The following is a 25,898-nucleotide window of genomic DNA, read 5'->3' on the forward strand; positions in this document are numbered from 1 at the left end:
ATCCCACTGACCTCTGCCTTCATCCTCCTCTGTTCTACACAGGTTGTAGAATTGATTGTCTCTGTAGCATGAGCCTGGGGCTACTATCTAATTTTATATTCAAACTCCTTCTCTTTGTAAGTCTAGGGTAGATTACATCTTGAGATAAAACACCCGAAGCACATCTTGATCCTGCTGTCCATGTGTGCTGTAGGTGTCTAAATTCCCATTATAAAAGACAGTAATCTAGTCAATATAGTCAAAGATATGAGAAAGTAATTTATCCATATCATTGACATGATTCAGTTGCCTAAACACAGATACAGAATGCCACTCAATAGACCTTTGTATATCTGAAATATCTGCATGGAACTGGCAAAGACAACACAGAAATTATAGGAGATGTACACACTTTAGAAGTACGGCAGGGGAATAAATAGTATCTCAACTGATGTTAAATGCCTATGCTGGGGTAACCAAGGTGAGTCCTAGATCTCTTCTGACTGTTAACATTTCCTGTGTTTAACAACATTGGGAGTTAGTGAATGATAATGGGATATAACACAGTACCTAAACGGACTTCAAAATAAAATGCTCCCCCTTTTTTTTAATCTTTATTTAGTTCCTTGGAAGTGAAAATATCATTCTTAGACTTCTTGGTGAGTTCAGTGAAATGGAAGGAAGGTGAAGGAAGGAGAACAGAGAGTTGATTTTTTAAGATAGTAGAAGAAATATGTCTTAACAAAGAAAGAAAGATCTTAAGTCACCTTGAGAACAGATGCTCTAAGGGTCACTGCTTTACATTTTTCCAGCTGGGGGGAAGCAGATACCAAAACCCAGAAACTCCATCTCCGAGAGCCTCTGGGTAATGTCATTCCCAATGGAAAGCCAGATCCTTTGCAAACTGTCTGACCTGGGCCACGAGCATAGACTTGTGAGCTGAAGGAGAACTGGATCCAGCATCTCTCCTTGCACAGACAACCCTTGCCTCCAAACATCTGCCCCAAAAATGGACCAGCACTCTGGCTCCCCATGTTTTTAGAATTCTTGGAGGAGACTGGAGAACAGCCAGGATCACTCAGGTGGTTTCAAAACTTCCTTGGCTCCTTTGGGCGGGTGGGCGATGTTGAAGCACCTTCTTTCTCTGAGCGGCACCCTGGAGGTGCGGGAGGAGAGCGGGAATTGCCGGGTACCCAAGAGGGGCCCAGGCGTCCGGGAAGGGAGGTGCAAGCGCTCCTGCGAGGCGGGCCTTGGGCAGGTGGGGGCGGGCTGAGCCTCGGCTTTTTTGGCAGCCTCACGAGAAGGCAGCGGCAGCGGGAGGACCCGGCGGCTGCTGCGGAGGATGCGAAGTTTGCCCTGGCTGCTGCTGCCGCTGGTGAGCGGGGGGACCCCCGGGGCTGCGGTGCCGAGGGAGATACGGGTGAGCACATCTGGCTCCCGCAGCTGGATGGCCCCTGCGCTGCCCCCCTGCAAGGGTCCGGGGGGGTTTGGGGGGTTTAGGGGGTCTGCAGGAGCAAGGCAACTTTTTCAACCCCTGCCAGTACAGGGTGGGGGTGCAGGCAGGTAGAGAGGAAGATAAAGAAGGGAGAAAATAAAAATAGGGAAAAAAAAGACCAAAAGAAAAAATGAAAATGAAGAAGAAAAGGTTTTTTGAGTTAGAATTGCGACTCACGTCTTTTCTTTCTCATTACATTTCTTTTTCTATTTTCCAGGCTTCAGATGCTATTGATAAATGCCGTTCATTAGAAGTGCAGTTTTCAATGTGCAGAAAAACATCCCTAGATTTAGTAACTGGAATGCATATTTAGAGGGACAGAAGGAGGTGATTTTTTGCCCTTGTTGCCTTGGGACAGGTAACTTTGCTGAAAAAGAGGAACATCTAGAAGAGAAAAAAAATCCAAATGAATTTGGGACATTTTGCCTCTTTGAGAAAGCACTGATGTTTCTTTTACTTGCTGAAGGTAGCTGTCAGCAAGAGGGAGCTGTCTTATGTCTGCTATGCACTGAAAACAGCAGGTGAGATTGTAACATTAAAGATTAAGAGAAGAGGTGTCAGCCTAGATAGGCAATTCAAGCCCCACGGCCTCTCTGGGCTGGTCAGCAAAAGTTGGTGTAGGTATATGGATAATTATATCTCCCCTTTCCCCTAATCTGCAGCTTTAGAGCATTGTTTGAAAACTTTTCTATGGGCATGATTCCTGGGGTGCCATTAATTCAAACTTTGGTGATTTCACAGTTGAATGTTTAGTGTAGGCTGGGATTCAGACACTGTCTGTGGGAAATTGAAAGCGAGGCACCTGCAGCAAAGCATTTTGTCTTATCCTAAGACAGATAGATGGGAAGAGTGTTCCTCTAGGGCCTGTTTTCCAACACTGATGACAATGAGAGCATAAATGATTACAGAGCTGATTTGATCCTTAGGTTTTAAAAGGTGAAAGGTAGGAGATATGAATCTTCACATGCACTGGATTTCTTTTCTTCAGACTTCTGGATTTCTTCTGTATTTATACAAATTTATTTGCAAGTGATAGGGTGTAAATACTTGCTATTTAGACCTTGTCATATAAAATTATTGTCATATTAATCCCTTTATTTCAGGGAAAACTAGTCAGACTGGAGTCTTATACTGCTACAGGTCGAGCAACTTTGGCATGTGGACGAACCTCTTCATAGTGGTGTGGCCACATCTATGCTTACAGCTGTTTGCAAAGGGGAGATAACCTATTATACACATCTGTGGGACCCTTTAACATTTTAATATGTTGCAGAAAGACTGTGTCCATGACAAAGTACCTATCAGATGAGGTGACAGAAGTGAATTTCCTACTTTTCAAAACGCGTGATCCACCTGGCTAATATCATCAAACCACTGCTTACATATGAACTTTAACTACATGTCTAATAAGAGTCAGAGGTCTAAGTGTTGGTGGGTTTAGATGTCTCCAGTCAGGCTTGATAATAAGGTCTGCACTCTGGGTCAGAAAGTCAGGGAGTGCCAGTGACCCTCAGCACGTTTAAGGTGTATGTTCCCTCATATGTAAAGGGATCCCGTCAGAGTGGAGTAAGAACTAGAACACAGATTTCCCAAATAATTCTTTATTCTGAAGTGAAAATAAACCAGAAAACTCATCATGAAAAATTTTCTCTGTGAAATGGGGCACTTTTAACTCCTATTAGCTCCACAGGGAGCTGTGTGTTTCAGAATATACTTTGTGTCTTGAAGAATAAAGCCCTTGACATCAGAAATTACCATTTGCTTGTAAGTGACAAGAAATTGAGAAGCAGGTGATGAAATGCATTAAAAAAAAAAAAAAAGAAAGCAAGCAAGAAAGAAAGAAATTTCCTCTCTTGAAGAGTTTGAAACCAAGGGTGGGGAACAAAAGAGACTATGCATTCACTATTCTTCTCACTAAGCTAAACTGCTGCCTCCTGCAAACATTTAATAGCTTTTCACATTTCTGAGGAAGAGATTCTGTGTAAGAGAAGGAATGGAAGTGGGAGTGGAAATATTAATGGGCTGGCGTCAAGCTATACAATTGCTTCAACACAGCATTTCTTATGGTTATAGACACATCGATCCAAATCCATGGCAAAGTGATGAATTCTCTCCCCAAAAAAAGAGAGATGGGTACCTAAACTCCTGATAGAGCTACAGTTGGCTCATCTGCTTTGCAGGGAGACTTCCTGTGAGGATTCAGGCCAAGAGCAAATGATTATAAAAGACAGCTTGATGGGGGAGCTTATATAGATCATCTAAAGTTATCTATCTAAATTTTAAGTGTTGTGTAAGGCTACTCATTTATGTTCCTTTAATGCCATTGGAAAGAGGTAGAAGCACCACAAGAACAATATCTAGGAATTTGGCTGACTGAGTCTGCAAACAGACTTGAGTATGAGTTCTAGCTGGCTTGACTTAAGTGGCCTGAATCCCCACCTTTAGCCAAAAAAAAAAAAAAATCTATAAACAGAGAAGGGGAGAAAGTTCACTTTTGTATAAAGGAATAGCTGTGATAGTGGACAAATAAGAGTCCTTGGGCTTTAGTGTGGTTGATTTTTTAAGTATTAGCAGCAATCACATATTCTACCAAGTCCATTTCCTTTCCATTTTTTTCATGATAAAACTAATTGCATATGAGTTACCAAAAATATAGTATGCCTATATCGTCAAATACAGAATACCTCTGAGTGAATATATGCATTGCTCTACATAGATAGTATGTATAATGTATATGGTTTAGTGTAAAGCAATGCAATGAAATATAATCAGATAGATGCAAACCAATACACAGAAGTGCATTCAAGTATTACTCCAAAGTCTTAAAAACAATTTTGAAAAGATATTCTTCTAAATGAAGGCAATCAGTGTCTCGGCTTCTCGTGTTCTGTAGGTAATCAAGTTAGAGAGAGGAAACAAACACTGAAAATGTCCTCTAGGTAGTCATTTCCAGCCCAAAAGACTCCAGAAATAATCTATTTAACTGACTGAAGAAAAAGACTGGAAATAGGCCTTTACCTTTGGGGTTAAAAGCTTTTTGGGTACAAGACTTCAAGTTAAGGGCAGGACTTTCTCTGATAACTAAATGCAGTGACTGGTGTCATGTCACTGCCGTGGTGACCTCATGAATCAAGAATGTTAAACATGTGGCAGAAATAAAGTATTTTGTCAATTGAATTTGAGCGATGGACTTTTTTGGTATAACACAAATCCTTGATTTAATGCTTTTATAGTTTCTTTTAATTTCCGGGGATGCGTGGTACTACTTAAATCATATTATCAGTATCTCAGTATCTCTCCTAGGACACAAAGGATTGGAAGATCTTTGCTGCAGTGATTGCAAAGGAAGTTACATTGAAATGGTCAGGATTTTACAGAGGCCAAGGTGTGATTCGACACCTTTCAAAGTCGGTGGAAACATTAGCCATGACTTTGGTACTGTGCCATGCCCAGTCTCAAAGTCTTTCAAATTAGTACTTGGCTTTTTCAGAAAGTAGTTAGCAGATGGAGAAAGCTAGACTTTGTGGAAGATCTTGATGAGACAATTTTCAATAGACTGAAAAGTTTCTGAAAAGCTGAGGTTTCATTGACTTGTTTGGTAATTAGACCTATATTCAAAAATTTCCAGCTTTTCATCCTTTGACATTTCATTGAAGTTTTGATCAAAAAGAAGTATACATTTCAGAGCACATTCAGCAGTTGTCTGAACTGCATCTTCTGGTTCCATAGTCTACTTTGCAGAACTGACTGAACATTCCAGTCTACACTAGAGGAAGAACAGGGGGTGAAGGATTTTGGGATGTTTTTGTTATGCTTTTGTGTATCCCAAAATATCAGATGAGATTTAATCCTCCAAGACGGGAGTCAGCGTGATGTGAATTGCAGACAGCTATGGTTTTCTATACAGGGGAGAAGTAGCATATTCAGCCATCAGAGTCATATCAGAAAAACTGAACTGAGAAAGCAAAGACACAGAGAATAAAGAGTACAGAGATGATTTCACAGGAAATCTGAGATGAGATCTGAGGGATGAATGCAAGCTATAGAGACAGAGGCAAAAAGAACAGTGATAAATATTCTTAGTAAATGATTTATACACTTGATGCAGAACCTCTTGCTGAGGTTTCTGGCTTGTATCACATTGGAAACTAAATCAGATCATTGGAAAGACCCCTTGTGTTCTTGAAAATTTCTCATCTTCCCAGAGAATTCAATCTCGTCTTCCATTTTTGATTAATTTTCAAAAATACTATGGGTTACCAAATTATTCCTGACTCTTTGATCCCACAGGATTGCTTTTTCAAAAGTGACTCATATATTAGGTGCCCAGCTTTGAAACACTTAAAAGGCCCTTGTTTTCAGAGAGCATAGAAAATACCCCTACTTTTCCCAAAGAGTACTAATGGACTTCCTAATGAGTGAAGATCTCTCTTTTATGCAGCATCTAAATTATAGTTCTCCTGTCATCACAGCAACATAGGAGCAGCATCATTGGAGGAGCTCTCAGAAGAGACTGCTCTTTACTGAGCTGAACAATAGCATGGGAATGCTTCTAGAAAGAAAAAAAAGATCTTCCCAGTGCTTGCTAAGCCTGGTATTGACCAAGTCTGGAAAATCATAGCACAAAGTGCCATGAGCTTTGATTTCAATGTTCATATGTGGGTAAAGAGATCAACTAGCCTGTTATACAAGAAATAAACCCAGCGATGTTGTGCTTCTTCCAATTAGTAACTGTCCCATTCAGTTCAATATTCTAACTTTATGGATGTTGACAAAAGGAAAGTGTACAAGTCCAAAATCTAGCTCTGAAAACAGTCTCAGGTATTTAGCATGCCCACTCTTGTTGTAAGAAACTTTTTCATATGTACTTTTGATTGCCTTTTTTTCCAGGCCCAATTGTTTCAGTGGATAGCTCTTAGAGTTAAGAGACCCCTGTGAATTTTGGCTGGTAACTGGTGCTCAAGCCATCAAAAAGACTGTAGTGTTGTGATGCTCAGCAATGCCAAGCCCAGTTCCTGGAATGCAATCTACAATGCTGTGTGAAACTGCTAAATTTTCCATATAAGCCTTGGAGTGAAAAGCACCCTGTAATGCAATTTTCAGCAAGGTCCATTCAAGCTTACTGCTTGAAAGCTGTCCACCAACTAGCAAATAATGAGTGAAGGATTATTACTTTAAATGTGTTTCTGGGTCAGGTTGGTCTTCCCAGCCCTTCAGCTCTCTGCTTTGCTTTGGTTCCTAAATTATCCCTTTCTATGGTCAACAGGAGGAACTCTTTTCCTACAGGAGCTCAATGGTAAGCAGAAGATACCTCCCAATACGCAATACTGGGTCTACCACATGGAGAAGCAGCAACAAATGCTGGGCTTTCTACTCCAGGCAGACTAGAGGGAAAATCTGCGCTATTATCTCAAGGCACTGTGAGATTAATAACAAAACATAAGTAAGCCACAGTCAACAAATTACAAATAATGTTCTGGCCAGAAGGATTTTCTTTAACTGTAAAATGGTTTAATGTCTCTCCTTTCCGTAAAGCCTGAGGAAAACCAACAAATTGGAGCATCATTACTGTTTTCAATTTCTTGTATTTGTGTGTTATTTTTTTCCTCCCTTTTCCCCCACTCCCGCCCTTTATTTATTTATTTTTTTCATAACAGGACACTAAAGTGTCCATAATATTTAACCTATATTTAACCTATGACAAACACTCAGGGCTTTGTTTGTTTTAGCTACACTCACCTGCCGCTCCAAATCCAGCACACCAAAAGCAAGCAAGATGTGTCCACTGTGATTAATTGCTAAGCAATCAGTGGTAGCAGCACTGGCTGCAGTCTCAACACTGCTGGGTATAAGCAGCAAACTTCTTTCAGAAATCCTAAAATTATTCTGGTTTACAATTCAGGTCTGAGAGGCAAAACACTGCACTACATTGACTACAGATCTGATCTGCTATGGCAGTTCCTATGTCCAACATAAAATCAACTTTCCTATGGGAAGGGTGCGTCTAATACTTCCCAGGGTATATTGTACATGAACTGCAGTGATGTCACACATTTTGGTAGAGCTGTGCTGAGTTATGGTGGTGGGAGATGTCTGATTTAGCTGATGTAGACTTGCTAGCCATCATGCCTAACAATATTCCAAATACAGTTTCTCATCCTCAGTAGCAGAGTCCAGAAATTATAGAAAGTGAAGAAATCGCTTGTTCCCTGTCCAGCTGAATCCATGTTTATAGATTTAAATGGTGAGGGGTTTATATAGCAATCACTTTGTCACTGCTACTCAAATTGTTTGTTTGTTCTGTAGATAGAACGGAAATTGAGCTGTATTTTATAAGATAAAGCGATACATAGGGAACCTATTATAATCTGAAAAATGGCATTTCAGAATTGTGTTACTATAGTGGAACAGCAAGAGGTACTATTTTAAGAGTTGCTCATGCTGATTTACAAAATGTATTTAAAATTACACAATGGAGGAGAGTAATGCATGAAAAAGCCATATTTTAATTTACTTTTTATACAGTGTCCTTACTTCTTTTTTTGCTGTTCTAATATTAGCATGTATGAATGATCTCTAGGGTTACATATTTAAAAGCAGTTTGTCCATGTTACTTTAGAAACCATATATAGGTTTCTGGAAGAATTTCTAAGTCTTTTTTAAAGTTGTTGTTGTTTTTCCCCAGGCAGATATCATTTCAAAATTGCAATGGTCTACATGCCAGGAAAGTTTCTGTTAAGACTAAAAGAAGTCCTGGTTGCACCTCTCACTAAAAAATCATCTGAAGGCAAATAAATCAACTTCCTTGACTGAAAAGGCAATATAGCAGGGATGTTTTCATCTGTACTGTATTTTCAAAGTCATTAAAGGCTTAGAATGGCCTTCAGTCTTCCTCAGAAATGTCTCAGAAAGCCTTCAATCCATCATTTCAATTAAAATCACTATCCCCAGAGCCTCAGATTTTGCTTTGAGTAGCCTAACTTGCAGAGGAGCAAGCCCACCACTCTGTTCCATGTAAGATTTTGTATATGTAGAAAATATTTTTATAAACAATGGAAGTTTAGGGCAGAATTCATGAATCCAAACACAGTTTAGTTCCTTTCTAGACTATGGATTTTGGTGATTATGGGTTCAGTAGCCTGTAATATATACCTTAGATCTCCACTGACTGTAAAAGAAGCCCCCCAAAACTAGGTCATATGTAAATGGCTGTAAGGCTCAAAGAAGACTAAGAAACCATTCTGTCAGCCTCAGCATCAAGATATCCCCTCCAGGAGAGTAACTAAATCTTTACCGTCAGACTTATGGATAATTTCTTCGATGATAGAGAAAAACTGATTTCCAAGGTGTTCCCAAGAGTAATTAGGAATATTTTGCCAATAGATACCTCTGAACACTGAAACTAATTAACTAAAGAAATCCTCTTTATGATTAAAGAAATTATTTCCTTTTTATTTGTTTTTTTTTTAAGGGAAGAAATAAAGTGTTTGTGGTCAGGCTTATGCATGTTTGAGGGACTCTGTGACTATTCCAGGAGCTGATGAACTCATCCAGTTCTGTCTCATTGACAAAGATGCGAAGATCCAAATTTATGAAAGTTTTAAGTTTTGTGAAAAAGAAAGGTGGAAATGGGAGATGATATATATTTTAATTTTTAGAGAAGGTGCTGCGTGAGCTCAAGTGTTATGATATGCCAAAAATCCTTGAGAATATCCATGCCCATTTGTGTATGTAAATCAATACGAGCTCAAGATAACATTCTCATTTTCTCTTTGTCTTTCCTCCTCCTCTGCATACTCTATTTCTGAAAAAAACCTCTTCATCTGGAATTTAAACATTCTCAAACCATGAGGTACCAACTGGAAGGAAATTCAGATCTATCCATTGTGATAATCACAGAAGCTCGTGATTTGTTTTGTCCTTTATTTTTTATTTATTTATTTTTTTATTAAGGTTGTGGGAATTCATCCAGAATGCAAGATATTCCAACAGGTGATGAAAGAGGAGGCTCTCTGCTTAGAAAAGAATGAATCCATTTCACTTGATTTTAAAGGTAAAATAACAGCCCTGAACATTTGGTTCTGATATGAATATATCTCATACCACTTTGGGGGCACAGTGCGAAGGTACTATTTGTTCTTGAATGAAGCTTTGATTCCACATTCATGTTTTATATGGTCTCTGAATAGCTCTTTTACAGACTGAAGGGTCACATTATTTAATTTCAGATTTCTTTAAAAGCTCAATGCCTATGTCTGGCTAGCAGTCTTGTAGGGCTTCACCTAAGAGTAAATGAAAGAAAATGAGTGACTCTGAAGCCTTCTTCATAGCATTTGTCTTAAGTGCTTTCTTTAGATAAGAAATGAATCATTTTCTACAGTCTACTTCAAAATATTCTATCTCAACTTTTTCAGAAGTTTTTTTTTTTTTTTTTCTGATGATGTTGTGATGGTCTTTTGAAATATATTCAGATATAAAATTTGAAAAGATACAAAATTTGAAAATTAGACCGAATATTTCAGATTCTATAAAGAAATGATATGATATTCTGTAAGAAATGGTGCATAGAGGTGAGTTCTCTGTACTAGAATTTTCAGTTGACACAAGTTATTTTCTACTGAGGAGTTTTGAGAAGATGCCTCATACATTTGATGTAGATAGATAGAAAAATTTCAGCCATCTTAGATCACCTGAAAGTTTAACTTTAGCAAATGTCAGAAATTTAGAGACCAATCCCAGAATATGCCCTGTTTCTTCCTATTTATTTCTCTGTGAGTTTTAATACCCAGGCTCCATCTTATTTCTGTCTATTATTATTTAGTGTTTTTTTTTCCTCACACTGTCAAGTCCAGAATGCCTCGTGAATAGATTTTGCACTCAAAACACTAACCCCCAGAAAAAAGTATTACAAATTTGAGGCATTAAAAAAAAAAAATAGATCTGGGAACACAACTCATACCCACCATTTTGTTTACCATATTTTAAAAATGGACTAAAACTTTTAAAAAGTTCCTGGCATTTGGATTTTTCAGGAACTGCACATGAGACACTGCAAGAGATTTTTAAAGATTTACTTCCTAGTAGCTGCTGAGAATGGGAAGTGGAATTCACACAAGTTGCAGACTTTGTAATCTAGACTATGTCTAAACTAGGTGCAGAGCACTGTGTATGAGTGCCATCAGTAAAGTCCAGGGGGCAATTCTTCTCACCTTGAAGGAGATGTGATGTGTAAAAATAGGTCAGTTGAATCAAGCTCTAAAAATGCTTATTTTTCTCTATTGTCTTAAAAAAAAAAAAAAAAAAAAGAAAAAAGAGACAGAGAGATCTAGGTGACTGAAGCAGACAAGATCTGCAGTACCAACACTATTTGACACAACTTGATGCAAACTCTACTGCAGTTGTCTTAATGGTGTCTCAGGTGGCATGTCCCAATCATTAATCTCTTGAATATCTCAGTGGGTGAGATGCTCTTGCTGCCTCTGCACTCAGTGGTTTCCCTGCTATTAACTTTAGCTGGAAATGAAGCTAGATCTGGGACTTAAAGCATCAAAGTACAACTCCCACGTAATGTTACCTGATTCTGTTCTTTTTTAACTCCACAAGCTCAAATAGGCTAGTTTGTTTTGTTTTGTGTTAGGTCCGGCCCTTCAGAAGTGTTTTAGTCCCTATAAGAAGGTCCTTTTAGGTACTGACGTCTCTTGAGAGACTGGGCCACTGCCTGGCTTGGCGGGACACCCATTACTTAACTTCAGTCATGTTTAAATATTAGCATTCTAGTTCAGGCTTTAATCACCTCAGTTCATGCAGTGAGTGATTCATCCCATCCTCAGAAAGCAGCCGCCAATATGTGGAATGAATCATCTTCTGGAAGTCTCTGTCTCTTTCTACTGATTAAAGAAGGAACATAGCTTAGATTAGGTAACACATTATAGGCAACTGAAATTAAGGATAATGAATCTAGGCTCCTGTTTTCCCTTCTGGCAAATTGGGAATACTAGGAATTTCAACCTCCCAAGGGTGAACATATTCCTAGGGGAGATTCCTGGTACTATCCTTTTGGAAGACAGAGAGTAACTTTGCTTAGCTACAGAAAAGTAATATTACTTCCACATTTCAACTGTTGACAATTTTAGATTTGCCTTGTCATCCGTTATAGAGGAAGCAAAAAGGAATTGGTGAAACAAAACAATACTCCCAAATGAAACCCATGCACTGTTTTATATCCGCCTTACGACTACCTAGAGATTAGTTTCTGCTGCAGCACAGTGCTGTTTTTTATTGTTTCAGGCACCTTTACATACTTATAATTTTTCTGTGTGGCACCTACACCTACTTACCAGCAGACACTGCGTGACCGCAGCTTGAGTCTCGAAGCGATGTCTCAGTGACAAAGCTGTGATTAACTCTCTCTTCTGAAAACACTTGTTATCAGACTCATAGCTAGTGTTGTGCCCTGTCTCATCAACCAACAACCTGATTTAGGGCGCCTCATGAATGCCAACCAGTCACACATACTCCTGCTGATGGTTATTTCAGAGGATGCTCACAGATGATCTTTCATGTCAGAGTGAATCTAATCTCTTTTGAAGCCCACTGCAAAAAAAAAGAAAATTAATTAAAAAAAATGTTGATGATTGTATGGATCAAGATTTCAGCCTCTATTATTTCCTTTAAGCCAAGTGGAGCTTATAGACCAGCAGCATAGAATTGAGAGGCTAGAGCTGAGTTTTTAAGTGCTAATAATTATTCTGCATTTTTTATTTTGGTCATTTGTGTTCTGTTTTGATGATGGAAAGAGCTGCAGTTGATTTGACTTTCAGATTTTGCCTGCTTTAATTTTATGTGCGTTATCTTGTAAGAGAAGGTGGGAGAATGCTAAGCGGGTATGTGAGAGACAATGCATTCAAGGAACAGAGAAAAACAATACAATCCATTTTTCAGAGCTGCAGGTGCTGTTGTGGCTCTTCTTCATGCAAATTAGTGGGAAAGACAAAAAAAAATCTTGCTGTGGAAGATCAGTTGTGTAATATTATGTATGAATTTCCTTATTTAGAGTTGTTGAGTTGTTTTCTTGTTTATTTTTCAGGATGCCCCAGAGACTGGGATGGTCTAAGTTGCTGGCCAAGAGCTGCTTTTGGGGAAGTGGTTAAAGTTCCCTGTCCAGGATTTTTTGAAGAAATCACCAATATCCATGGCAAGACCTTTTTTTTTTTTTTTTTTTTTTTATCTGTAGATATTTTTTAAATACATTATTATATATAAAAGCTCACCAATATACGTATTTTCATGGCTCATCATGCTTCCTTATGCCAGCTAAGATGGGTATCTTGGCTTACAGTCAGTGCAAGGCTGTCACTCTTTTGTTGTGTTTGTGTTGTATGAAATTATCTTGTCTCTTTGGTGGGTTAAAAAAAATGCAATCACAATAGGTTGCTGTGGTTTAAAACTGTATATTTTTATATTGTAGGCTCACCGACAGGCATAGAATAATACTGGAAGGGATGGCATTGAAGGCCATCTAACCCTACCATCCAGTCAGGGCAGGATCAAAGACCAGATCTAAGTTCAAAGCTAGATCAAGTCACTCAGGCCTTTGTCCACAAGCAGAAACTAAGTTGTAGCTGCAGGATAAGTTGCCTCATTTAGTTTCCTCTGTATGAAGACTGAATTCACAAAATGAATATCCTATAAGAAATGTAGATGCTCCTTTGCATCTTGAAATGAATGTGAACAACTGTCTCAACTTCTCATATATAAAGAATATAGTATATAGAATAATACTAATTTTCGGCAGCTAATCTTGATGAGCATGACTAGACATGTAAGTATCTAACTTAAGAATTGACAAAGGATTAGAAATATGTTGTTTCTTGTCAACAAGAAATGAAAAGAAAATCCACAGCTTATTCTTTAATATATTTTACCACTGAAGGCACCCTTCAAAGAAACTGTACAGAGGAGGCGTATTGGTCAGAACCATTTCCACCTTACACCATTGCATGTGGTTTTGATGAAGGTTCCAGTAAAGCACCTGAGGATCAGGTGAGTTTTTGATTTCCTGTTTTGGGACATGTCCAGGCATGCTCTCTTGAATGTGCCAAGCAGCTGCACACTCCATTATATCTACATAACTTCAGAATCCAGTTATCGTCCTTCCTCAGCGATAAGCTCCAAACTTTTAGGTGCATTTAGATCCTATTTAACCAATGAAACTCAGTGGAAAGCACAAAAGAAGCAGGTAGCAGGACCACTTTTCTCTATATCAATTCTCTTCTGTTGATGTCACTCAGTAGTGCTTAGGTTGCTTGTCCAGCCTAACAAAGACTTTGGTTCATTGGCAGAGGGGATTTGAATCTATATTATTAACCTTCTAAGGAAGCTCTACCAGTCTGTGGGTGATTTTTCAAAGAACAGTACTTTGAATCTCTCCATTCCCTCCTGGTTTTTTTTTTTTTTTTTTTTTTTTTTTTTTCAGATATTCTCTGAGTCATAGAAAAAAATATCCATACTTTTATAACACAGTGGTAAGGCAGTTATTTAAGAAGAAACTCTTGAATACCACTGACTATTTCTGCACTTGAAATTAGTCATTTAGAGGAGCAGGAATGAACTCCTATTTTTCGCTATCTAAAGAGCATCCTTAGGTGCTCCATTAGACTCCAGCAGCACTTCTTTTTCAGTTGCATCTTCATACAACTTAAATTTCTACTTTCCTCAGATCACCTAGTGCCCCAGGAAGGAAATGCTTCATACTGCACTGGTGAAGTTAGTGTCTGAGTTGTAACTTCTGTCTCACAGCTAAAAAGCAATGATAGAGTTGTCTTTGCTGCCTCTGCCTTGAGTTTGGATGTTTGCTAAACTGGATAGTTTCAACACATGGGAATAAAAGTGTCTCCATGCCCTCATCTCCACTTTGTATCCAGGAGGGCTCCTGCATCTCACATTAAGACCCTGACCATTGGGATATGATGACTGCTTTCAGCCTATCCAAAAACCACCTCTTCTTGTGGTTTTTGGATAGAAACAACTGACTCTCCTTGCTCTGTGAAGGAAAAGTCTAACTTACATAACCCCCTGTGATATTCAGAGTTGAGAATTCTTAGTGGAAAAAGGGTTATTTGCTGCAGACTAAAGCAATACATGTAAAGCTAGAGAGGTTTGTGATTTGACAGACATCCTTCCATTCAACATCTAATCCCCTTGGGCCAATTGACACCAAGCGCTAGTAGAAGATGGGTTTTGTCTTGCCATTACAACTTCACTATTGTGTCAGTCTTGACCTTAAACTTTTGCTGAAGCCTTCAGTGGATTGCCTATACTATCTAGATGTCACTGACATGCTTCCTTTTATTTGGAATCAACCATTTGCCTCTCCAAACATGAAAGCACAAGTGCAAAAGTTCAAGTATCTAATTATTTAGGAAGTGTAGACATAATTTTCTTAACCTGTTTAGCTCCATGAACCTAGAAACCAGAGCACAGCTTTAGCAAGCAGTACACGCTCAGTTCCTCACCTGTAAAATGAGAGCATTTGCACTTATTTACCCTGCAGAAAAGCTATAAAGATAAATGCATTTACAACTCTGGACCATTTCTGGAGACTGTGCAACCACTTCAGAAGGGATACAAGACTCTTCAGGTGCTGTATATTCCAGCACACTGTGTTCTCCATCCCTGAGGCCAGCTGGAATCCACTTAAATAAACTCTTTTGCTCTGCAGATGAGGACAGCTTTCTCCATGCTGTGTTCCTGGTTCCTAGCAGTTCCTAGTTCACATTAGTCAGTGACCTGTGCACAGAAATAGTATTGCTCCATGGCCAAGGCTGAAATCAAGGAAACGACTGCATGAACATTGTGGAAGTTTTCAGGCCAAAACTCCGATCTGCACTATGGTTGTGTTATTCCACATATATCCATGGAGTATATCATGGATATAAAATAGAAAAGGCATCCAAATGTTTTATTCTTCGGTTGAAGAATGCAATTTCTATCTTGCATCTTAGTTTTAAAAATACTGCATAAAACCCTCAGAGTATTTCAGAAACACCAGGATGGTTCTTAGGTTGTCAGGGTTACCTGATTTATTTATGGGCCTACTTAAAATTGCTAATGGCTGTCTCAATGTTGAGTTGCTACCTTTTGGATAAACAGAGTTTGGATCAATTAGGGAACAAATTGTCCATTGCATTTACAAGGAGGAAATTTACCTGGATTCAGAGAACTTGTTTTCCTGGGATTTTGAATAATTAGGTGACCTTCTAGTGAAATAGAATAAAATTTGCATAGTTGAAGTTATATTAAAAAAATGTTGTATTGAAGTATAGTGCCACTGTGTTTGTACAAGGAATTAAAGACAGAGAGGCTGTTATCTTGGCCTTAATGTCTCCACAATGTAAGGTGACTTCTTCTCAATGTCTTGCTTTCCTTACCTGCAAAATGCAAATTTTATTTTTCTATTAACTATTGCAGCTCAACTGTTTGTCTTTATGAAAAACAACACTTTTCAGTTCAATGGGAAACATCCGTTTGACCTGAATGGAGGATAATCTGGCCCTGTTCCACAAGTTACTGCTTCACAGATCACCCATTTGAAGGCTTCTATGCCCAAGAGTTCTGTGGGGGAAAGGTAGTTACTTATCAAGTTAGCACTGTCCTATTGGATGTACTCAAAGAAGTCACTGTCTTAGGAGAGCTGTAGGCTGTGGAACTGGACTCATACCTCAGCTTGTGCAGTAGTCAAAAAATGAGGTATGTTAGCAATGAAGGGGAAAACCTTGATGCATATCTTAAGCACATAAAGGAGCACAAGGTGATGGGAATGCCAAAATAAGGGAAGTCTCATCTTAATGAAATAAGCATACCAGAATGCATGCTGCATAACCACCAGCACTGGTTTTTGTTTTCTCTTTCTCATAGAAATCATATTATTCTGCGTTTTGGCGTGTCTACACTGCTGGCTATGCAGCATCAGTGACTTCACTCATTACAGCTCTAATTGTCTTTGCTGCCTTCAGGTAAAAGTTTGGTCTCTTTTCAGGATGTCTCAAGACAGCTTTATACTTATTCCTTTCAAGCTTTCTGTGTTTTTGTTTTTGGATTATTTCCAAAATCTTTGGAGACATTCAATTCTGTTGATAGCAATGGGTTTTTCTCTGCTCACTTTCTAGCCTTTCCTTTCCTCTGCTCAAACAATAAAGCTCACTGGGCAATCTCTCCGTGAAGTATAAATACCCTAGGCTGTTATCACCATTAACATACAGTAACTCTTCTTCCACTCTGCACTCTGCAGAAACTCGGTATGTCTCATGCCTTGAATCTGCAATTCCATTAAATTGCCCATTCTCTCTGTGAAGGACCATTGCTTCTGTAAATGGGAGCTGTGGAAGAGGTCTAAAGAAATTTTAATATCATATTTGATAGCTTTGTTTATTAGGCAAAGTAGTGTGTTTTTGACCAGCTCCAATGGACTTGGGCAAAAACCTTAAATTAACTGCAGAGCACAGAAACAACTTCCTAGGAGGTGTCTATTGGTAGTCTCAGAGGCCATATGTATAGAAGGACCCTGGACACACCTTTGTCTATCCAAACGTCCAAGGAGATTCCCTCAGCACAAAGTCAAACTGGACAGGGCAGTCTAGGAAAAGGCAGGTACTCCAATGCAACTCAGATCCAATGCTCAGTTCTGTTCTAACTGGAAAGGACATGAAGAGCCTGTTACGAGGTTTTTTTTTTTCTTTGCTTGTTTTTTTTTTTTTTTAAAAAAAAACAAAAAACCAGAATTACTATTTAGGATAATTAAAAGGTGTAGGTTTTATTGCAATACACGCTAATAGCCCCAAAGCTTCTCCTTGCTGATGATAACTCCTTCAATGGTTTCAAGGAGAGCTATACAAGCCTTTTTTTTTTTTCTTTTATTTTTAATTACTGTAAAAGATCATGATTGCTCTGATTCCTGTTCCTAGCTCCCTTTCAAGTAGTGACAGATCATATGGAAAGTTTGAAGTCACTGTATATTCCTACTTGGGTTTTGCTGAGACCACAAAAAAATTCCCCTGAAGAACACTTTTTCTTTATTCTTTCTTTTTTTTTACCAATGTCAGAAAATTCCACTGTACACGGAATTATATCCATATGCACCTGTTTGTATCCTTTATCCTGAGAGCAATTGCTGTTTTCACCAAAGATGCTGTTTTGTTTGCCGATGAAACCATGGACCACTGCCTAATGTCAACGGTATTAATCTACTCTCTTTGCTTGATTTTAATGTTTAACACTAGTTGTGAAGGAAATATGAACATTTCTTTATTACGATCTTTTTTAACTTGCAAAACTGCAGTCATAATACAAATAACCTATGCAATAAGCTATACAAGCAGAGCTATGGGTGTATTTATCTCTGGTATATCAGGTACAGCTGTGTTGACTCTAATGAAGCTATATCCATTTCTACCACTAATTAATTTAATCTGCAATGGAGCACCAGTCTCTCCTTTTCAAAGAAAAAAAAGAAAGAAAAAACTGAAATAAAGTCAGCTGAAATTATGGATTACCAAACCTACTGAAAAATTGTGTTTATTCCTTCATTTTTATGTGGCAACAATGAATTTTACTTACACTTGTGAGAGAAGAAAAAATAGAGGAAAAGAAAATCCTTAACCAATGAAAACCAATGAAAGAAGATCTGATGTTTTGTTCTTCCTCCCCATTTCCAGGTTGCTTGTAAGGCTGCTGTGGCATTCTTTCAGTTCAGCATTTTAGCCAACTTCTTCTGGCTGCTTATAGAAGGCATATACCTCCAAACACTGCTTTTGCTGACCTTTGTTTCTGATAAGCAGTATGTATGGTGGTTCATATTTGCTGGCTGGGGTTAGTACTGTTTTCCTCTCTGTGTTGTTTAGTATTACCATTCAATTTAAAACTAGATAAAATATTTGTTCTGAGGTGATTTATTTTGATAGACGGTGCCAGGTGGTACTGCAGTAGTGCCACATCAGACCACATAATAAAGAAAACATCTCTGTTTAAGAATGTAGTAGTCCTCATCTCTATAGAGAGTTGTGTGCTGGCCACAATTCACAGAACAAAATAGCTCTAGTTAAATAGGTGATTCCTCGCACTATGCAGGTGCTAATAATTCATATGCAAACCTTCCACTAATACTCAGATGTTATTTTTAAAAATGTAGTTCCAAAGTAGATCCCTCTATTCTCCCTCTTTTTTATTTAATTCTCTTGATTGGGCATAAAGTCATTGCAAGATTGTCTGGTCCACTGTCTGATGTTTTATGTGTCTGTGCTGTGGATATTATTACAATGATTTTTCCATGGGCCATGGCAAGCAAAAAAATATTAAATTCTGTTCCATGTTGATTTCTCCAGGAGCTCCTACTCTTGTGATATCTGCTTGGGTCCTCACAAGAATCCATCACCAGAATACGGGGTGAGTTACAGTTTGGGTAAGGAAGCTGAAGGCAACCTATTTTATATTGCATTTTAATTTGCTAGCATTTAAATATTAGAGATTAACAGCAGATAAGCAGAAACATAGTTCCCACCCGAAACTGTATCTCTAATCTTTACATTTTGAAAGAAAATATATTAGAAAATAACTTTTAGTGTTCTGATTTTGATATATACCTGACCTGACCTGACCTGTGAATGTCATTGCAAGTATGGACATTGTGTTTAGTTTCTTAACAGCCAGAATTTGAAAAGATTTTTTTTTTTTAATCACTGCTTCTCTTCAGAAAATCACTGCTTAGGATGAAAATTCTCATCCTAATCTCTTCAAATTTGTTCACAACTGCTTTTGGTAAGCAGTTCATTCTTTTGATTTCATTCAGTTCTTTCAGTCTGTTTTATATCTTTTAATATGTGAGCCAGGTATGAAGCGGAAGCTCACTTACTAAGAGATATCCTGAGGGGTTTTAGGTCATTTTATATGGAAGATCAATTGGAAGAGATGCTGTTTCATACTTACCTGCTCAGGAGCCTGGATGATGATGATGTAGAAACAGCAAGTCCAGTAGTCCACCCCCTTTAGCACATCCTGTTTCCCTTTCTTTATATTACTTCACTGTCAGCAGCACAGCAGTTCTTCATTCTAGTCATTCATAAATGGACTCTTTCTACAGCATGTCATTCCCTTTTTTAATCAGAAGACTGAAGAAGGTTTTAAATCTTACCCTATTCTGTTGTTCCTCTTTCAAGAGAATAAATAAATAAATTGAAAAAAAAAAAGAAAAAAACAGAAAAAAAAAACAGATGCCACATTAGTGAGCAAATTTGTTGAATCAGTAGTGGAATAATACAGCATAGGATACTTAATTATGAAGATACTTCATCAAAAGAACAAAAGATGGAGAGAATGAGCAAGAGAAGAGCTCAGAGACAAGTTCTCACAGGCTTAAAGAGGGGACTGAAACTTTAGTGTCTGAAATTTTGGTGCTCTTCCAGCAAAGTGTCTAACCGTAGCCTACACATAGGAAATGGGATTCTAGTCACACTGTAATGTAAGGGTTACACTAGTTACTCCTAGACAGGTAGTTTGAGACTCCCCTAAGATGCTTGAGACATGTGACTAACAGACACACAGTTTCTGTGAGCCTCTGCCTTCTGTAGATGAAGAATGGATGGGATGCACTAGAGTTTATCCAATGGCTCTTGATGATGACTATATCTGGAAAGCCAAATTGAGTCCTGGATGTCTGTGATCTAGTCATCATGTTCTCCCTTTCTGTTTCATGGAAAGAAATAGGCTTTATTAGGACATTATTCTTCTAAATTTTAGATGTCCACTTTAAGATGACATGCAAGATGCCATAGGCTTCTCTGCTGTGTCATCTACTTTGACTGCAAAGGAAATTTAAGGTTGGACTTGAGGATCTTGAAGGTCTTTTCCTACTATTACGATTCTACAATTGAAATGTAGGCACTCAACTGGAAGAAGGAAAAATTGGAATATTAAGTTAGTGTTAAATGTGTGAACAGCCAGAGGGACCAAAAGCCCTATCTGCTCTCTCTCTTCATGATACATTTACTGGTGTCATGGACCTGGACCTGTCTTACCTCCTACCTTAAAAGCCACAAATCATTGCATTCCTGGCTGCACAGTAGCTCAATATCTGAACTGTACCCTAGAAAATAATAATATTTTCAGTAGGAGAGTAGGAAGGAATCCTGAAAATATAAGTGTGTATTTTGTGACCTCACTTCGGTTTCTCAGCCCTTGCCTCTTGATGAATATGTATCTTTTTAACTGGATTGCACAGAAACATTTTTAGGATGTATGGGGGGTATGAGGACTGGGAGAACCTTTGAAAACTGAATGTCTATCACCTTCCTATCCTGAGACAGAAATAGTTCTATGTGTTGCAAAAAGGTATAACTTGACTGTCTTTGCTGTTTCAGATGTTGGGATGATGATGAAAATGGATTAGTGCTATGGATCATTAAAGGCCCCATTCTGCTGACTGTATTAGTATGTTTTTGCATGTTGTCTTGAGCATTTTTGAAATTGTAAAGTTAAGTATGTGTCTCTTTCCTGTATACTGGAAAAAATAATATGTATTATCATGTGCTATGTTTGATTTGTTTTACATTTTAAAAAGCTGGAAACTCGTGCACAGCTTCCTCTCCTTCCCCCTTTACAGTTTAAATAATAATCTAAAAGGCAAATCATATATTTTTTAGTATCATGCTAAGAGACTGTGGAGTCACATTGCTTCCACCAGTCCATCCCAGTAGTATCTGCACCTCTGTAAGCCATTTCTAAAAACAGGTAATACGTACAGGCAAGACTTGTATATCATATGAAATTGAACTACATAGTAAGTTTTTAAAACCATTAGGTTATAAACTCAAGACAAAAATTACTCTGTACACAGAGATTCATTCCATCTAAGTTTAGGAAAAAAACATTATAACATTTCAGATGGCAATTTTTATCATCCATTTCATGATCAATGAAGGGAATAGGAGGGCATATTTAGACCACATAAGACCTTCTAGGTGCTCAAAGTGGAACAGAAGGAGTTAATACTAGACACATAATGATACTGAGATATGTATGCTTGAATTCATTCTATTTGAGCAAATGTTTGTGTATAACTGGTTTTGGTGGGAAAAATAAGTATTTCAAATGCATGGATTTGATGTGAGGTCAGATCGTCACTGGTTTGTACCAATGTAATTCATGTGACTGTTTTTTAATATGATTTCTTCCAGCTGAGGATGTGTTCTCATGTTGTAACAGTTTTACAGGTCCTGTCTTGTCTTTTCAGATTAACTTTATTATATTTATTAATGTGATCAGAATTCTAGTACATAAATTGAAATCTCAAGAGGGAGGAGGGAGCCATTCAAGCCACTTTCTGTAAGTATTACTGGGTCTCTTGATGGTGACCTGTTTTAGCTGTTCTAAAAGACGTTTTATGGGAATGAGCACAAAATGTTCTAATCCACAGCAGTGGAAAGAGAAGTTCCCAGAAAAGTGAAAAATAGACTCTCCTTTTCATCCTAGGTAGCACACACCTCTATTTTTCTTGTAGGGGAGCAGAGAGTGGGAAGAAGAGGGAAAATCATAAGTCTAATTAAGTATTAAGGCTCCAAATGGCCCACTTTGAAAAATGAAGTGATAAATGTGTTCAGGTAATATATACATCCTGCTTTCAGACCTTTCCACATAAACAGCTGCCAAAAGACAGACACAGACCTTCTAAATTCTTAGCTGTACCATGATGCTGATTGATAGTTTCAGAATATTTCAGAATATTTCAGAATATTTAAGGTTGGAAGGGACCTCTACAGATCATCTAGTCCAACCTTCCTGCTCAAGCAGGCACACCTACAGCATGTGGCACAGGGTGGCATCCAGGCGGGTTTTGAAGACCTCCAGAGTAGGAGACTCCACAACCTCCCTGGGCAGCCTGTTCCACTGCTCTGTCACCCTAACAGTAAAGAAGTTGCTCCTCACCTGGAGACGGAACTTCTTATGCTTCAGTTTGTGGCCATTACCCCTCGTCCTATCGCTGGCCACCAGTGAAAACAGCCTGTCCCCTTCCTCCCTGCATTCTCCCTTCCTGAACTTATACATATTAATCATATCCCCTCTGAGCCGTCTCTTCTCCAGAGAAAACAGGCCCAGCTCGCTCAGCCTCTCTTCATACGAGAGATGTTCCATTCCCTTAATCATCCTGGTTGCCCTTCTCTGGACCCTCTCCAGAAGCTCCACGTCCCTCCTATACTGGGGTGCCCAGAACTGAACACAGTACTCCAGGTGCGGCCTCACCAGAGCTGAGTAGAGGGGCAGAATCACCTCCCTTGACCTGCTGGCAACGCTCCTCCTGATGCAGGCCAGGATGCCATTGGCCTTCTTGGCCACGAGGGCACACTGCTCACTCATGGTTAACTTAGTGTCAACCAGGACTCCCAGGTCCCTCTCCGTGGAGGTGCTTTCCAGCAGGTCAAGCCCTAATCTCATAGTCTCATAACTGAATCTAATCCTTGCTGTTTCTGACTCCAGCACATTCAATGGTGATCATCAATAGTCAGAGGACTCTAGTGAAAAATCTGACTTTTAGTAAGACATTCATGAATGCCTGTTAGTCATGACACAGGCTGCAGGACGCTTGTAACCATCTGTGGTGACCTGAAGACTAAGCCTGGGACATCTTAAGCAGTGTTGAAATCCATGTCTAAGCAACTGAATCAAGTCCCATGGATGGTTAATGGATGGGTATCCATTGGCAAGTGTTGAAGCTTAGACACTTACGTGGTAGATACCTCACTCTAAGATTAATCTCAGAGGGACAGATCAAAGCACATAGCTGGATGACTCCACCTTTACATATTTAGCAGGGAGTAGAACCACTGAAGGTCAATTCTGAAAACTTATAGTTTTATTTGTTGTTTATTTTTGCTCAAGAGATGTTGACAGCAGAAAGTAAGAAAGTAAGCAGAAAATAATTTTTCCAGAACTTCTTTGAACATAGTTGCCCACATTCTGAAGTTGATCCTCTGTAGTATATTGCTATCATTAACTGCATGCAGGTAACAATGCCTTGTTATGTTATTTTGTTCTTGTTTTCCCAGGAGACTTGCTAAATCCACATTACTTTTGATCCCTCTCTTTGGAGTGCATTATATTGTATTTGCATTTTTCCCAGAAAGCACTGGTCTGGAAGCTCGACTTTATATTGAACTGGGCTTGGGTTCCTTTCAGGTAAACTGGACAGAAATTTATCAGTCTTAAGGGGCTTAAGAGGTTGGACAGAAACACCACGGTCTGAGCAGTTTTATATTTTGCACTAGTTATTAGAGCAGGTGTTAATAACATGCTTAAATTCAACACACACATTCATCTTACTCCTTCACAAGATCTTTCCCTTTTTTGCTCCCCTCTCATTATTTAAAATCTCTTGCTACTTACAAGTTCTGACTCAGACTTTGTATTACTAATCACAAAAGAATACATCTACCTTATTGAATAGCAATGACTAGGTGCTTTATATGATGCCATGAAGATAAAGATATGGATTAGGGTGAACTGATTTAAAGTAATTCTGGATAAAATAAAAGCAGATATAAGAGGAATGAAGAAATGATTATAATCTTTCAGCTGTTAGGAGTTCCTAATTTTTTTTTTTGTTTTGTTTTGAATTAAACACAAATATCTCCATAAGAGAACAAAAGTATATATATCCAGTCCACTGAGGGCATGTTTCATCCACATGTTGAAACCCAATAAATCATACAATATCACCTAAATTCTGCTGGAACAAACGTTATATGCATATAAATAATAATTAAATAAATATATTTTTATATATACAGATATAAATATATGTATTTATATATATTTAGAAATGTATGTGTGTGTATGTATACAAATACACATATATGTATATGTGTTCATATACATCTGTATATTTGCTGTGTTAATCAAATTATGAACAAAAGCTGTGTCCCTGATTCTCTGTTTCAAATACTGACTGCTGACTTTTTTTTTCTCCATACCCTCCCTATTCTAGGGCTTTGTTGTTGCTCTCCTATATTGCTTCTCAAATGCAGAGGTGAGTAACAAGTACATAAGATTATCAAAACCATTGAAATTTCCTTTGTTTTTCTTTTTTCCTTTTTTTTTGTCTTTTTGTATGTGCTTTGATGTGTGCTGAAAAGCATGAAATACACCTCTCACTCTTTTTTTTTTCCCCCCAGCACCTTTGCTGACTTTATCTGTATTTATATAATTCCAACAGAAGGGCAAAAAATAAACTTTGAATCAGTGACCCTTTACAAGTGGTTGGTGACTTTACTATCAAGGGATGTTCTTTCTGCTTTATGTCATATAGGTATCATCATGAGGTCTCAATAGAAATCTTTACTAGTCTGTGCTAGTCTGTGTTCTTTCTCTTTATTTTTTGCTAGCAATTTTCTGTCTTTTTCCTTTCTAGAGGGAAAAGATCCTTCCCTCTAGAGAAAAAAATATCCTTCCTCCTAGAAACGGAAACTACCATCAACTCTGGATTATACTCTGTATTTGCAAAATTCAGTCTGTTTCTTTAGGACCACGAATAAGGGCATATTAATTCCTTCTAAAAAGTATCAAGGCTTAAGCCTGGCTGATTTAGGGGCCTCCATGCATCTGGGCCATATTGATCTAAATTCAGGCAAACTTGGCAATTTTTTTTTTCTGATTCTGTTCTTAAATTTCTCTTCTGTAGGTTCAAAGTGAGCTCAAGAAGCAGCTGTGTAAATGGCAGTATCAAGGATACTTTAACTTCACACACAAACACAGGACTTTGTCTAGAGAAAACAGTCCAGTCAACTACGTCACTCAATTATCGCTGCTTGAAAAAAACAGTCCAAAAAGGAAAATATCTGCCTACCATAATGGTCTAACTTCTGTCTGAACTTATCTAGCAAGCTGAGTTGCTGTGATGTTGCAACATACTACCTAAGAGAAGGCCAGTCTGAATTCCCCATGGATTTTCATACTGTTAGCAGACCTTTGAGAATTTCTTGTTTTGAATCTGAGCTGCTTTTCTCACCTCATACAGATCAGTACCACAACCCTAGTTCTCTCTACATAAGCACACAAAGCCCACTTAATTTGTAATGAAAAGCCAGGTTTGCAGCTGCTGTGCATTAACAGCTTAGCACCAAAACCCAAGGAATTACATGAATTCTTCTGGGTATCAGCGTATGTATATTATACTTTTATTAGAGTTTTCCAGCTTTTCCTGAATCGCAAGGGAAATATTCCTAATCTTTGTCTGAAACATCTGCTTTTAGATATAGTAGCAGACGTTTGCAACAGTCATTAGTGATTTTTTTACTAGGTGTTCTGAGACAGCTTGTGGCAATTTAATGGGAACTACACACTGAAAAGTGCTAAGCACCTACCTAGGGAGCAGCAATCTCCT

General features: G+C 38.3%; 1 protein-coding gene across 1 annotated transcript; it reads left to right on the forward strand.

Annotated features, from left to right (window-relative positions):
- Positions 1–1,011: 1,011 nt before the first annotated feature.
- On the forward strand, positions 1,012–25,439 carry LOC112948762 (vasoactive intestinal polypeptide receptor-like). Its single transcript, XM_026041052.1, has 12 exons — positions 1,012–1,399; positions 12,561–12,668; positions 13,407–13,516; positions 16,391–16,488; positions 17,575–17,707; positions 18,187–18,340; positions 18,853–18,913; positions 20,884–20,953; positions 21,756–21,847; positions 23,566–23,695; positions 24,504–24,545; positions 25,197–25,439. The coding sequence occupies exons 1-12, from the start codon at positions 1,012–1,014 to the stop codon at positions 25,383–25,385; spliced, it is 1,575 nt and encodes a 524-aa protein (XP_025896837.1). The 3' UTR covers positions 25,386–25,439.
- Positions 25,440–25,898: the final 459 nt, after the last annotated feature.

The sequence above is a fragment of the Nothoprocta perdicaria genome, unplaced genomic scaffold (genome assembly GCF_003342845.1).
Source record: "Nothoprocta perdicaria isolate Ctin4 unplaced genomic scaffold, notPer1 scaffold_277, whole genome shotgun sequence".
Classification (NCBI taxonomy): domain Eukaryota; kingdom Metazoa; phylum Chordata; class Aves; order Tinamiformes; family Tinamidae; genus Nothoprocta; species Nothoprocta perdicaria.